Raw genomic sequence first — 16,183 nt, 5'->3', positions numbered from 1 at the left:
CCAGCCAGTCTCTGTCCGTGGTGCTAAGGAAGGATCACGGAGACGTTTCAGGCACCAAAACAACGCTGATTTTACGGTTTATGTAACTTAATTGTATTTACTATGGTGGACAGGAGCACGAATTCCACAACAGAGGCGCATGACTAAAATGAAATTTGTGTTTGTACACCCAGAACAGCGCTTTGACACGGCTCCCAAATCCTGCCTGCGCTCTGGTGTGAACACAGAAGAAAAATCCCTCTGCTGAAAATCAATGACACGCTTAGTACGAACCGGAGAGAGAGAGAGAGAGAGAGAGAGAGAGAGAGAGAGAGAGAGAGAGAGAGAGAGAGAGAGGAGGCGGTGTCTGGTGACCGAGGAGGAGGAGAAAGCTCTGGGTCCGCTTGTCCTCGCAGCTCCCTTTTGCCGTCAATCCTACAAGCAATCGGGTGCTACCGTAGTGCCCGGGGCCGTGGACTTATTTTCCCCCGGGAATCGGAATTGGACACCAACGAACTATCCCAGGTGGGTGAAACATTACCTACAACAGGCTTTGTGAAAGAAAATATAAATTAGAGATGAAAGTGCATATTCGCTCATTAGGCGACTTTCACGGTGGTGCTGCTGCTGCTGAACGGAGGAGAAAGCGGATGAAAGCCAAGACAAAGCTCCGCGGGGGCGTCAATTGTGTTGACGCCGCTAATTGCTTTTTAAATTTGCGGAGGGGCAGCTCTTGAGCTAATCGTGCCCCATCTGCCGCGGTGACAACTCTCCAATGTTTACAATCCGATTAGAAAAAAAGGGATCAGCAATTTGATCAAATGAGCACTCTCCACTCAACATAAACAGTACTGCTTTCTTATTTTCCATTGTGACATTTTTGTGCGTCACAATATGTGACTTCTGTGTTCTGTAAAGTGCTGTATTCTACTTCTCACACTTTGCAGCACCCTCCTCTCCTCTTTATCAGTTTTATCACTCTGAATGGCTCTATGCCGTCTTATATTCATCCCCTCTTGTTCTTCTCTCTTGTTTTTGATTTCAGAAGATGTTCCTCTTTCTGCTACCTGTCGTGGCTCTCTTGCTGAGCAGAGAAACGGCAGTCTCCGGTAACAGTAACGACAAATGGCTGAGCACCGTGGCTCAGTACAGCAAGGACAGATCCTGGAACAGATTCAGAGATGTGAGTTTCACTGAGGGACACAACATCTAGCCAAAAGGGGCATTATAATTAGCTTCATTTGTATGTGTGCGCGTGTGTGTGTGTGTGTGTGTGTGTGTGTGTGTGTGTGTGTGTGTGTGTGTGTGTGTGTGTGTGTGTGTGAGAGAGAGAGAGAGAGAGAGAGAGAGAGAAAGAGGAGAGAGAGAGAGAGAGAGAGAGAGAGAGAGAGAGAGAGAGAGAGAGAGAGAGCTCACTACGCCCTTGATACACCCTGTGAGTACTTGAGCACTTGCCAGCAGGCATAATCCACCTTGTAGAGACTCAGCAGGTTCAGACCCTGGTTAAAAGAGAAGCAGAGTCATACACAGAGAATATTGGACTTCTACACATAATGAGAAATTCTTTATTGCTTCTGATTTGACTGAATGATTTCCCCACTGAATTGCTGTTTTTTATGGTAATGTTGACATTAAGAGCAGTCATAATCCTGGGATTTTATGACTAACGATTGTTTGCTCATTCCACTCAGAATCAGTAGAAGTGTCTGTGGTTTATTATGTGCAACTATTAACAAGTCCAGATGCATTTCATAACATACAGAACAGCCTCTGCAATAATGCTTTATGTTAGGTAACTCTGCGTTTCATATGTGGTTGACAGCAAGCTTATTTTTATGATTTGTCTGAAAAACAATGTACACTACATGTGAAGTTCGTAGTCTACAGATGAGCTACTTCTGTACATTGTTTGTGGTTCAGATGGGCATGACTGTACCTCATTTATTTTCAATCTAATTTGGAGTACCGTTGAGGCTGGTTTCTTTATTAGACAGATGTTGCATGATATAGTTTTCTCGGAGACAGACATGCTATGTGGCTGATATAAGTTGACTGTAGGCCAGCTGACTTGAGTCATGATACATTGCTGCATAAACATTTGTGTTCTTTTTATTCTTAGAAAAATCATGATTGTCTGAGATTTTGGTCACAAACTTAAACCAGGCTCTATAAAACATCTACGAAATGCACTTAAGAATGGCTTTAAGCTTTGACTTTGACTCTTAGCAAAGGACTTTTAGCATCCTTATTGCTAAATGAGGACTACAGTGATGTCTACCCAAAGTGCCCTCCTTCCAGCACAGAATCAGCACGTTGCTGGCCTTCAAAGGTTACATGTCAAAGCTCCATCACACCATTCATCACAAGAGACGCTGAAGCTTTTACATTTAGAATAAAGATTTGTTTGTCATCGCTATATTTTCTTATTCAGTATTGCTCTCACATCACCAGCATCATACCATTACCATAATTATTTACCTTTTTGATCGTTTTTAGCCCCTTTAGTAAACAGTGGCCCACCATTAGCTCAGTCGATAGAAACTCACGCTGTGCAGCCACACATTGTTCAAACCCACATGTAACTATTTCAAATTCTCGTGGAGATCCCAGAGTTTCCAAAGATACCAAATATATCAGGCTGCATGAACAATTCACTCAGTGTAAACATCATGTAGCTTCAATGAAGAGCTGGAACAGAATACATGTGATGCTGCCAGACAATCTGACAACCTTGAAGCCACTTAGTGGAAAATGCAAGGGGTTGGTTGAGTTCACACAGAATTCAATACGTCACAAACACAATTATAGTATCTTTTATAAATGATGATCCATTTCCAAGACAGCCTTTTATTATTGGACAAACTGCATGACCTCTACACCTGTGTGTGTAAGGCAGCCATCTGCTGGTGACTCCCAAATAATAAATTAAATAATTTATAGGCTGCAAGTAGTTTATCTAAGAATTAAGGAAGTCCTCTCCAGAATATAATTATAGCCCTGGCTCCGGCCTCTGGTCAACAAGTACTGGACAGTAACAGGAACTGTGAGTTACGTACTCTCCAGTCTAACCAGTTGTCATCAGGCTGATGGTGTCAGTAGTGGGCTTCCAGTCTGACACTCTTAGCATTATGATGTTGTTGCCTGCTTACATGTTCTCACAAACGTTAGCCTTATTAGAGCTCATCTTCCCTATATACTAGAGCCATGATGTGAAAGCTAGTATTAGTCATGTCTCTATACACTCTGCCATGGCTCTACTACCTGCAGTGTGTGTGTGTGTGTGTGTGTGTGTGTGTGTGTGTGTGTGTGCTGCCCACTCTTTATTTCTCTCCGTGGTCTCCTGTGCAAATGAAACTCATTAACAGCAAACTGTCAGTGGAGGGCGGAGGACAGGAGCGGAGAGGAGGGAGGAGCAATGGATAGGGGGAAAAGGCTGTGACATTTATGTTTAATATTTCAAGCAATGCTGCTAACCAAATGCAGGAGCTGCTGTTGTGTTTATCTGTGCCTCACTGTGTGTGTGTGTGTGTGTGTGTGTGTGTGTGTGTGTGTGTGTGTGTGCATGCGTGCGTGTTGTCTGCCCTATCACATAGAGAAAGCTGCTGGTCGTAATTTGTCTCCTGTAACATTGGCTGTCTTTTGTCCCACTGTGTCTTCTTTCCTCCTCCATTCTTTCTGAGTCATTTCTCTCCTCCCCTCTCTGGCACAAAACATGGTTAGCAAGACCATAAATTAGGAAAACAGATTTCTGTGTTAATCAATTTCAAACTACAAAAAATTTCATCTTTGCAAGCATCTAAATGTGATGACTGAGGAGAGCCTGATGTTAAAAGTACTCACGTTTTGATCATGAAGTGTTTAAAGGCCCCTTTACCCTCACATTGTTTTGGCTTTTGTAACATTTTTGCTGCTCCATATGAAATTTGACCAATTTTAGAAAATTGCGGTGAAATCTTTGGTTGTCATTTGTCTAAAATTGTCCTGTGAGACATGTCCACTACAGCTGATTTAACAACCAAAGACAGGCAGTGTGTCAGACTGCTGAAACGACTATTGTTTACGAACCAACCAATCAGAATTCAACATAAAATGACAAAATACACTAGCTAGTTAGCCTAATGCAGAGGCTCGACAATATCTCAAATTAATTTGATTAATTAAAATTTTTGTTTTTGCATGATTTGTGAAATGTCTAAATTGTAGTTATTACATTATGCACAAAAAGGTTTGAGCTAGCTACATTAGCCATTTTGAGTTACAACAGTCCCATGAACTGTGACATGAATAGTTACACTCGCTATCTCTAGCTATCTCTGGCTATCTCTGGCTATCTTGTAGTGAATTTAATGGTCACATCTATGAGTAGGACAGACTGAAAATGACACTGCTGACTGATCTGTGCTTGGTTTGTATAAGTTGATGAGGCATCATCTCTGGTTAGGAGAGCTGAAGTCTAGGAGTCAACTGAAGAGTTTCCAGATTCAACTTCGTTCAGTTTATCTACCTGCCGAGTTGCTAACATTAGCTAGCAGCAGTCTGCAGATATCAGGCTGATGTCTCATAAAGAAACACAAACAACAGCAGATCAATTAGTGAGCAGACTTTTCTGCTCTAACTTTACTGAATTTTATTATTAAACTGGATGTGCTCTACTTAGTTGAAGCATCTGGTACTGATAGTCAATAGCTGTGTGGGATAAGCTGTATTTTATGTATAATGATTCAGGTGTTTTATTATTCTTGCTCAACTCTGGCTTCTCACAGAAATATATACATATGCCAGCCAGTATTAAAAATACTGCATATATTTCATAAAAACACAGTAATGTAGAAACAGTGTCATCATTAGATTGTCCTGTGGCAGATTATCGGTATGCTCTGCAGCAACTTTGTCTAAGCTGAACAGATGTTGGGGGATGTCTAGTAAGAATCAGCCTCCATTTCATAACTTTGTCTTACCTCTTTAAAGGTATACTATGCAGGATTTTTCGGTTGGTGTTTGTAAACACACAGCATTCAAAGTCGGCCCCTCCTCTCCGAGAGAGCAGCGGTGGACGAGCGAGCTAGAGAGTGAATGAAGAGAGTGAGCAGCGCTGGCGAGAATAAAGCTATGAATTATAAAGAAGAGAAATAGAGAGAGAAATAGAACGTTATTTTCTGATTGTTTCACAGCAGTTATGTTCTAAAACACAAATTAACATGCCCACACCTCCACACAACCCTGTGGGAAGGTGCCACATTGCCAGATTTTGTGTGAATGCAGAGCTTCTTCCTGTCCACTATGGCCTCTCTGCTCTGTGTGTGTGTAGCTTAGCCCCGCCCTCAGTCAAGCAGACACACAGACCTGCAGCTCCTGAAACATCCATGACACAGAGACAGAGAGCAGCCTTTATCTCTCACTATGTGTCAGACAAACATGTGAAATAACTGTTCACAACGTTTCTCCATGTCTCTCTGTCACTCAGTCACTCTCACCCATCTCTTCTCAACTCTGATTGAGTCATGAACTCCACATTTTTCTTCCAGGCTTCTCTCATTCTCTCATTTTCTCCCTCTGTCTCTGGAGTAGTGAATGACCCCGTGCTTCCTCAACCATAACCCTCTCCATCTCCTCTCTCTCTCTCTCTCTCTCTCTCTCTCTCTCTCTCCCTCTCTCCCCTCTGCCCACACCCGTTCCTCCTCCTCTCTGCTGCTCTCCTCTGCCTGCCATGTTTCACTCTGCATCCCTGTTGATGAGCCACTTGCTCCCTCCTGCATAATGTATGAGCGTCCATTTGTTGGCGGGGGAGCTGGCACAATAGTTTAATAGTCAAAGTTTAGATGGCTTATCTTGAAAACATAAGGAAAATTGGTTTTGATTTATACTTTTGGCCAGTCATATTGCACATAACTCGGCTTTAATGTATTGAAAAAATAAGCGTAATGCAGACAGAGACAGTTTTATTCTAGTCCTCTTCTAGTCTAAATTAAGACTGTTCCTTCATGTTTTGTTAGGTCAAAAACATTTTTCTCCAATAAAAACAAAACAAACCTCTTGTTATTTGCTTGTATACTTGCCACAAATACATGTGTGCCTCACTATGAGACAAAATGACACATTTCTTGAAAAAATGTCACACCACATTGACTTAGACTGAATTGCGTGGACAGGGTTGCTGGCTGAACCAGTTTAATTCTTTACACACCTGCTGCCATTGTGTAACTGTCTGCAGTTTGCCTAAAATATTACGATTCATTGTGTAGAGGTCTCATTTTGCTTTCCTAGTGTACTGCCTCTGTGTGAATAGTTTGGAGCTTGTTAGAGGATATCTAAATGATTATGACCAATTATATAGTTTCTTAATCCTTAAATTTGCTCAACCACCTTTGTTCTTCTTTTGCCAAAAACACTTGCTGTTTGATGTTTCTGCCAACAATATTTCCATTTTCCTTAGGTTACAATCACAGCTTTAATTTTCTTGAGCTTTTATGCAAATAAAGTATAGCTGCAGTGAATGTACATACATTTGTATGCAGTGCTTAATTCAACTGTGTTTCTGTTTCAGGCAGGTTCAACTTTGCTGTAAGCCTGCAGCTCCCTCGTTGTTGTTGGCTACATCAAAGTATTCTGGTCAGGACAAACGTGAATATGAGGGGTCCAGCTGGAACAGTGGTAGAAGCAGCAGCAGTAACAACAGACCTTAATAAGCGATCCAAATCTGGTGACAGCAGCATGCAGGGTTAGATCCATGGAACATGAATTTGTAAACCAATGTCTAGTCTCTTTATGGTTTATGGTATTTGTTCATTATGTTTTAGACTTCTATGCTCTCTGGCTCTCCTCAGGAAGAAATACAATCAATATATTTGGTAGTAGAATAAATCTTGGAATGTGTTCCTGAAAGATTCTTAATAGGCACAATTTTAGCTGATAATTATGGTCCTTTACTGTTTCATTGAAAAGAGGAACAATTTTTAATATTGCAGAGTTTAGTGTGAGGCAAAGTCATAAGACTGGACCAGTAACAATATATTATTTAACAGTTTGGACAACAACAGTTAGGGGTAATTGCTTTTTATAATGTAGTGAAGTCTATCAGCTCATACACATGGTCTGTGGATTGCTGAGCTGGCTGGTTCAAGTCAGTCTTCCTATCCTGGCCTGGGCCAACCTATTATTAGTGGATTTATGTTGGGTGAGGACATTATAGGGTAATCTGTATTGAGGTAAATGTACAGTAAGCATTAGGGTAGGAGAGTCAGTGTACAACATGACATGATCAATGCTGAGAGTTCATGTTGAGCAATGATCATCACTGCTGGAGATGTCAGGATGTTATTCATCTCAGGCGTGTGTGTTTGCTGGCACTGATGTACACACTCCTAGTTGTCTGATCTAATCTTGTCTAGGGCTGGGTATCAAACTTAAGTCATGTCTCTGTTGTACCAAGAATGGAAAATCAAATACCAAAAGTTGGCATCAAATCCTAGGTCAGTTTTGATGGCTTGTTGACTTATTCTGTAATTGAAGTCTGACTTAAATCTTAATTTTTCCCTATCAGTAATTTATGAGGCATAGGTTCTTTATAGCAGCAGTGTTCAGACAACATCCAACATTTGAGAACTATGAGTTCTTTTGTTTAAATTAAAAAGGGTGTTGTCTCATCTTGTCTCATTCTCTCTCCTCTCCTCTCCTCTCCTCTCCTCTCCTCTCCTCTCCTCTCTTCTCCTCTCTTCTCCTCTCCTCTCTTGTCAGAATCGCTGATAGCAAATAGTGACATAAAAGCTGTCATTGCCATTCAGGCAGACCCACTTTTATCCTCAAGAGGTAGAAAAGTTGTTTTCACTCTTCTGAGCCTCTTGTTTATTTCTCCTTTTCTTGTCCATATTCTCCTTCCCCTACTTTCTCTATTTTCCTATTGAAATCATGTCTTCCCTCACTGCACACTGTCAGGTGTACAGAAATGCGCTAAATCTTATTTTTCAAGGACGCTGGATGTGTATTTACGACTGCTGCCTATTTCCTCATAAATTTGTTTATTCATTAGTCAGTGGGACCTGGTGGCAGGTTGAATCTCAGCAAGTTACACATTGCTTTGTATGTGTTTGTGTGGTAGAATGACCAACCTGTCTAAGCTCAGTCTCATGGTGAGAATTAAATATTGTCATCCTTTATCGGCAGTATTTTCTTTACCGAGACAACAGTCTCTCCAGGGCTGCCAGTCAAAGACCACCACTTTCTCTCTTTATCAAAACAGGAGGACTTTGTGTGTGTGTGTTTGCGTGTGTGTGTAAGAATGTTTGAGTGTTTTTCAGCAGCGTCTACAGTGACACTATTATATTCAGTTCAAAGCTAGTGGTGTCTGTTAGCTTGTGTTACGTGTTTTCTCCCTTTGCATTTATGGAGGAAGGGGCTTTGCTGAGCAGGCAAAATGTTTTTCATCCCTGCTCTGCCTCACGGTGAACACATTCACACCTGGGAGCTTCCTGCTGCATCCAAATTAACTGGTCGTCCTCTGTTATATCTACTGCATGTTTCTGCCTTGGTGTGCATGTGTGCGTTCTGATTGGCTTTTTTACAGCTGGGGGGGGAGGGAGAGGCAGGGTGCGGTTTAGAGAAGCAGCTTAAACAAGACGAACCCTGAAGTCACCTTCACCTTCTCTCACAAACACACATGCAGACATAAACCCTCTGAGTGAATGCTCCCCAGCAGGCGCACAGTATTTCCGTCAATTAAGTGAAGACTTGGCTGAACACCTGTCATTCTTCCTTATCTCCCCACTGCTCTGTCCTCCATTTCTCTTTCTCCTCTTAAGCTGCCTCTATACTTTCTCTTTATACCTTTTTATCATCCCTACTCTCTCCTGGCTCTTCCCTCGCTTGTTTTATACTCTGCTAATTCCTGATGAAACAGTGCCCTTGAAAATAAACTTTCTCTCTCTCGTTTTCTCTCTTTCTGCTGCTTTCATCCCTTTCTTTTTTCATGCTCTCACTCTGCGTGTGCATTTCTCAGCGAGCTATTGATTTCAAATGAGAAAATGCTGATTCTAATCTCTACACTGGAGGACTGGAGTTGTGTGTGTGTGTGTGAGTGTAAAGAGGGACAAGTATTGCGTAGTTCCAGCTGCAAGTCCATATTTCTGTGTCATGTTGTACCTCTTTAAATTCACTGGTGGAAAATTTTCATACCTCTCTCCAGCTGCTGCCTCTGCATGTCTGTGACACACACACAAGTAAACTCACACAACCTCCCATCCACCCTGAGGCTCTTGCAGAGATCGATCAGTAAATTTACAGGGCCTGGTAACCCTGATTGGAGCCTTGATATAATCAATACGAATGTGAAAAGGCAGGAACTGCACACATATGCATGCACACACACCTAAACACACTGGAGGACAATTCGGTCACAGGCTAGACAAAGGTCACTGTCCTCTATGACTAGGATAAATAGGTTGTGTGTGTGTGTGTGTGTGTGTGTGTGTATGTGTGTGTGTTCTGTGTTGGAGGGTAGAACAGAGAGACGGACAAAGCAAGAGAGCTAAAGGATTGCCAGTGTAATTTTGGCTGATGATAAGAAAGAGAAAATGGGGGAAAAAAGAAAAAAAAATAGAGATAGTAGGAGAAGAGAGCAAGAGCAGGAGCTTTAATGTGAAGCCCATCAACACTGTGGGCTGTGGGCTGAACAGATGGACAGACGGAGGATGGAAGGATGGCAGAAATGTGGAATCCATCATCAATACAACATGTGTGTGTGTGTGTGTTTCAGTCAGCTTTATCATGGCTGCTCCTCCAAACTCCCCTCTCTCTCTCTGTGGGGATTGTCTTTCTGTCGGTCTATTTGGCGCTGATGTGAAGTGCTCCTGCTAAGCTGTTGATTCTCTTGAAGGGATTTTGTCTGATTTGCTTTTGTCTCAAGATTTACCAAGACAGAGAAGACATACTTGGACTATCAGAAAATACCTCATATAACATTCTGTATTTGTATCTGAGCAATAATTTATCAGACAATATTTTACCATTACTTTATCACTCTACTGCTGAACATGACAAAATCTTCTCTTCTAATAGGAGATTATATTGGATCACCTATACTGCAGATGTTGAACTTAAGTTCATATTTAGCTACACGTCTTTACTTTCATTCCTACATTTCAGGGGTGATTTGATACAACAATATATACAGTGAAACGATCTGAAATTTGACATTCCTCAATGATTTTTTTCTATACTGCTTTAATATTTCTAGTTGGATAGGACCCTAATGGGTAAGTTTTCTCAAAATTTTAATATCAACACACACTATACCGTTTTCACCATGTTGTTGACTCTAGATTCTCATTGTCAGGTTAAAATATAGAGTCTACAACATGGTTTAAACAGTAACGAAAGTGAAAAAAGAATACCCATGCCTCCTTTCTACATGTAAGGAAACTGTAATCAGATAAGCACATAGAATACTGAAGGACCCATCATATACAGTATTTTATACTCTAAGTATGAACTTTTAGCCTCTGGTGCAAAACCAACTATCTCAAGCTCTCCTTTATCCCTACCTCCATAAGACAATACATACTGTATATCTAATCTTATCTTATTTTAGTTTCAGCATAAACCATAATACGGCTGCAGGAACGGTTATTTCCATTATTGATTGATATGTTGACATTTTTTTCTATTAATTGATTAATAATTTCGTCTACAAAATGTTAAAACTAGTGAAAAAGAGCCTAAGGTGATATGTACAAATGCAGTTTTGAACATTAAAGATGCACTGCACTGGAGTTAGCTTTAAGCTAATTTGCATCCGTAGTCCCCCATAATCAAAACATACAACAGCACAACAGCGAACAGTACAAAGCAAAAAAAACCACACAGAACATACCATACAAAATACAAAGCTACACATACAAACAGCACATCACATGCACCCACAATGTCAATTAGAAATTAATAATGTAAACTTGTCAAATTAAAAGCAAGACTACCTGCGCTAATGAGAAGACCATAGATGGAGTTTAGACTCAGTGGTCACACAGCTGATTGGTCTTTAGCAGATTTTATTAGATTTTTACATTGATGTTAAACTGAGACAAGTTGCATATCCTCCCATTTAAAAAGGTGGAACCTGTGACAGTTTGTAATTTTTGTGTGATAAATGATTTCAACAATTATCAAAATCGCTGTTGACTGATTTTCTGTTGATCATCTAATTGATAAACTGACTGATCATTTCAGCAAGAACCATGTTCATTTTAAATTTCATTCCCACTGTTAATATACCATAACCCTGCATGCAGTACTGATCGGTATGGCTTCAAGTTGTTGTAGCTACATTTCTACCATATTTCATTTTCATGGATGTCTGCAGTTTTTGTTAGAAAATCAACATTATACTAATGACATGCATTCAGCTTTATGTTAACATATGTCTTCAATGTTCTAGGATTTCCACTCACATCCACAACAGCTGGTTTTAATGCAAAGGGGGCGGGCAGGGTATCAGAGTGTGTGTTAAAGCCTGTGGATGAACAGGATTGTGTAGTGTTTTATGCATAATGCATGCATAGCTTGTTTTGATCATCATGTTTTCATGTCAAAGTGAAGATACAGACATATGTCAAGATAGTTTAGTATGTTTCTGTGTGAGTGTTTTGAGTGAGTGTGTTGCTGTTGCCGTTAATGAAGTCGTCACCCCCACTGTGAGCTAGTTCTATAGTGTGATCAGATGTTTCTTCCCCGGGGTTTGGCTCCCTCTACATTTCTCCATATGGCAGAGTTTGATTTCTCTCCTTCTAATCTTATAAAAAACCTATAGGTTGAATCCGTGAGTGGTGATGAGCCATAGCAGCCTTATTTGCCTGGTTGTTCCTCCGCCAAATAGAAAGTCTTTTTTGCAGAGTGATAGTATTGTTGCTTTGGCAGTGTGGGTCTTCATGCCTGCTCCCTGCCATAAACCCATAAACCTCATATTTTTAAAGATGACCCTGGAATATAACCTAATACACATCTGAAATCAAAATTGATATTTTTTATAGGCCATTAAAGATTAAATCAGGATTAAATTAAATAATCAGTCTTTTTTCTGGAAAGAAAAATGTTCAAAAGGCAGGAGTGTATATTTCCCTCAGAGGCTTGGAGTTTAATGGAGTATTTCTGGATCTAGATGATTTTTGACTGCAAAAAGAGACTATTTGTCAAGTGAAGTTTAGACTTTGAAGCACATAGAAGCGGGGCAAGCAATAGAATCCTGTTCTTGATCAGTCAGAATCCATTTTTGTCTTTATCTTTATGATGTCTTCACTTTCTTTGGTATGTAGTCTCTTTCTTTGACTCTTATGTAGAGCTGCGAGGATTAGTGGATGAACTGATTAGTTGACAGAAAATTAATTGTGAACTATTTTAATAATCGATTCATCATTTTGAGTCTTTTTTTTTTAAGAACAAAAGTCCAAATTCTTTGATTCCAGCCTTTCCAATGTGAATATTTTCTGGTTTCTTTAGTCTTCTGTGATAAGAAATTTAAAAACTATGGGTTGTGGACTGTTGGTCAGGACAAAAGAAGACATTTGAGGACATCATGAGCTTTGGAAATCATTTTTCACCATGATGACACTTTATAGACCAAACAACTAATTAATTAATCACGAAAATAATCGACAAATTAATCGATAACGAAAACAATTGTTATTTGCAGCCCTACTCTTATGTAAGAATTTGATTTTTCTTTGGAAAAGTCCATTCCCGCCTATTGATAATGATAGTTGTTGTTTCCACAACCTTTAGTCAGTGCAGTTAGCACAGTATGAGGTCTTTACATCAAGAGACTTGAACAATGCTTTTGCCAAGAAGCTAATAAAGCAGCAACTGATACTGCGATGTGATATAAACTAACATCATGGAAGCATCATTATACTGTAGGTAAGGATGAATTACACTCATTTATCATCGTTGTTTTTTTTCTCACAATAATCCCTTTTGTGTCTTGCAATCTGTTGCCACTCTGGACCAACATTGTCCTCTTTTCACTATCATGTAATCAGGTTATCTTGTGATGTATCTTGTGATTTATAAAGCTGCTCCTTACTATGATTGATTGCATGTGTCTGCCCCTGCTTGTTCCCTGTAATCACAGCAGTTGTTATTGAGATGATGGACGCAATCATTGTTTTTACCCATCGGTGATGTAGATCATCATATGAACAGTACTCAAATTACGAATCGTTCTTTGTAATAAATTGTTTGGCTACGTATTGTGTTTCAGAGGCGGACTAATCAATTATGAAACGCTGTGGATTTTATTTACATGGGGGCCATCTTGCTCGGATCACATCTGAAAGTAGACTTCCCGACCCTGAGTGTCACAGTGTGAAATAAATCATGGCCAGTCTGTTTCTCTTTTTCACACTTCCCCAGCCCTCCTTTCGATCAGTGTCAGCATCTCTCCTCTCTCTCTCTCTCTTTCTCTCCTTCTCTCACTCTGATGTTTATGGTCTCTAAAACCATGTCAGATTGAATTGGTCATTATCTCATTTTCCCCCTGAGGGCAAGGATACAGTTAGTTTGTGTGTGTGAGTGTGTGGGTTTGAGAGATGTCTTGTCTGCTTCAATAATTCAGGAGGTTTCTGCTACTGCAGCTCCCATGGTGCTCCTGGGAGATACAGAGAGAGAGAGAGAAGAGGGGAGGGAGAGATTGACACAAAGATGTAGCAAACCTGTTCCTTGTAGCTTTCAGTGCCTTTCCATTTTCCTCACTGCATCATTTTGTAGTTTTCTGCAGCTAAGTAAGTCCCTGCTGTATTCTTGTTTATGACAGACAAACTCTTGGGAATTGTTGGTAATGGCAACGAATAGCTGAACCCTGAAGGGTTGAATGAATACTGCATGTAAAGTCATTGACTCTGATTGTATGTGTGTGTGTGTGTGTGTGTGTGTGTGTGTGTGTGTGTGTGTGTGTGTGTGTGTGTGTGTGTGTGTGTGTGTGTGTATGTGGAAAGTTAAACCAATAGCCCTCTGGGTAGTGTAGTCAGACAGTAGTAGTTTCTTTGAAGACCTACTGCAAACTAAGTGAAAGTGAAGCTACCAGGAGACTGCTGCTTCTTCAAAGGAAGGTTACACTTACAAGGGACGCACTCATGGCCAGTGGTCTAAGTCACATACCATGTTACTGATTCTGGTTGTTACATGCCAGCCCCTCTTCTTCCTGTCTTCACTTTAAAAGGATGGAAGGTGAGGGGGGCTGCTGGCTTCTGAAATATTTTTCCCCACTCTGTAATCCCATTCCAAAGTTTTCTTTTAATGATATCATCAGTGTTACTCAACATAGAAATATGTTGGTCTTGTGGATAATTTAATAATCCTATAGGTTAATGTTATGGACACCAGTTTTAATTATTTCAACTTTTTTCCCATCAGTTTGTCATTTGGCAGAAGATTCTAAATACTACAAAACCCATGAGCCTTGACTGCTGTTGAGACAGTTAAGAAGCCAGTCAGAGGCAAAGAACTTAAAATGCTTTGCTGTTGAACAAAACATAGTGCCATAAATTGGTCCGTAATCCAAAACTGATGTTTCTTTACATAATGCACCTTGGGAGTCATAGTTAAAGGATACGGTTTGACTGCTTGACTTTGTACTACATTGTAAATTTCTCAAAGAACTTAGATATAAAGTCAAGAGGTTGTGAAATGTAGCACAACAAGCTACCATAGCTCTGTAAATGGAGCCGCATTCTCATGCATGCGCAGTGACATCTGCCTTATAAGAACTGCTCTTTGGAGACTGAAGATGTTTCTGAACTAACATGCCCAAAACTTTGTGGTGAAGAAAAATGTAACCCAGTGCAACAGTATGGCTCATTTATGTGATTTTAATAGTTTTAGGACAACAAGTAGGATGAGTTCATTGTTGGTTTGGCTCTGTATATGAGATTTGTTGACAATAAGAAAATATATAGAAAATCTTTCCTTTAATTTCTCACTTTTACATACACAGGCTTGTACCTTTGATATTTTCTACGAGTTATTAAATTCTTTTATACAGATGATTCAACCAGTAGAGTTTCATGCCTATCCAAGCCATGGAAGTGCTTTAACTGTGAGATATCTGACATTGTCCATTGAGAAAATTAATGGGACTTTTACCTCTGAAACCAGAGACACCCAAGATAGCTTCTCCCACTCTGCAGCACTATTTCCTGTCTGTCTCTAACATCTCGCTCTGTCTATCCTGCTCTCCAAATGAAGGGAAAATGCCAAAAGAAATCCTTTAAAAGATCAGATTTACACAAAATTCTGCATTAATGTAATCACAAATAATATGGATTGCTTCTCATAATGGCAGTGTAAAAAAAAGAGTATTTATGGTCTACTGCTATTGTAGAGTTTTCCACCTGTAATCCAGGCATCACAGGTCAGTAAAGTTCAGCGCCATGGTCAGCACCACGTCCTTGCTTTTTATAGAGCTTTTAATAGAGAAGAATCCAGTTTATTGTTGGCCTCTGTGTCAGTGTGTTTTTGCTGTCCGAGTGGGTTGAGTCTTGGTTGTGGGTCAGAAATGAAAGGTTCATGTGGATAAAAACAGTATTGGACACAGTGTTCAACTTGTACCCCTCAGATAGATGGACTGCTGCAGATCTGGGGGCGGTGAAGCTGGTATTAGAGTTAGCTCTAAAGAAGCTTGTCACTGCCAACCCCAGGCAGTGGCCTACCTTACCATTAGGCAAGGTAGGCCACTGCTAACTCATTAGAACATCAGCAGCAGATTCAAACACAATCTATAAAACAAACATACGTAAATCTTTGGAGAATTGGAATCTGATAAATGTTGTTTTATCCAGAGTCCAAATCCAGCTAAATTGGAGGATACCAAGTAGTTTGTTTAAATGAATGTTTGAATGAAAAACAACAAAAAATAACGCCTTTTGTGGCACCAATTACCAAAGCTGTATATTGCTTTTAATCATACTTGAATATCATAGTTTATTGGACCAACAATAAATAGAGACATTGCAGTTGTACAGGAGCATCACAATTTTTTCTTCTTCTGGGTTTTTCTTTGGATCAGATGGACCCCGGTTGGAATGTTTACTTGAATTTTACTTTCTTTTCTTGTTATATCATTACATTTACACCATGTCTGTGTTGCTGTTTGATGTTAAACAAGGCACTTTGATAATAAAACACCAGAGATGATAGGATATGATCATTACTGTAATTCACAAAG

The 16,183-nt window shown here is 40.0% G+C and overlaps 1 protein-coding gene across 3 annotated transcripts in view; it reads left to right on the top strand.

The window, feature by feature from the left end:
• The first annotated feature begins 349 nt into the window (after positions 1 to 349).
• The window catches only part of spock1 (SPARC (osteonectin), cwcv and kazal like domains proteoglycan 1), a 111,120-nt gene continuing 95,286 nt past the window's right edge, over positions 350 to 16,183 (top strand). The window contains exons 1-2 of one of the 3 annotated variants that reach the window (XM_044364168.1): positions 350 to 504; positions 1,025 to 1,162. In XM_044364168.1, coding sequence (XP_044220103.1) covers positions 1,028 to 1,162 — 135 coding nt within the window. In that variant the 5' untranslated portion in view covers positions 350 to 504; positions 1,025 to 1,027. The remainder of the gene's footprint in view (positions 505 to 1,024; positions 1,163 to 16,183) is intronic. The other 2 variants (XM_044364167.1, XM_044364166.1) reach the window with 2 other exon arrangements.

Source organism: Thunnus albacares, chromosome 10 (assembly GCF_914725855.1).
Source record: "Thunnus albacares chromosome 10, fThuAlb1.1, whole genome shotgun sequence".
In the NCBI taxonomy this organism is placed as follows: Eukaryota; Metazoa; Chordata; class Actinopteri; order Scombriformes; family Scombridae; genus Thunnus; species Thunnus albacares.
This window is presented reverse-complemented; position numbering and strand designations above follow the sequence as displayed.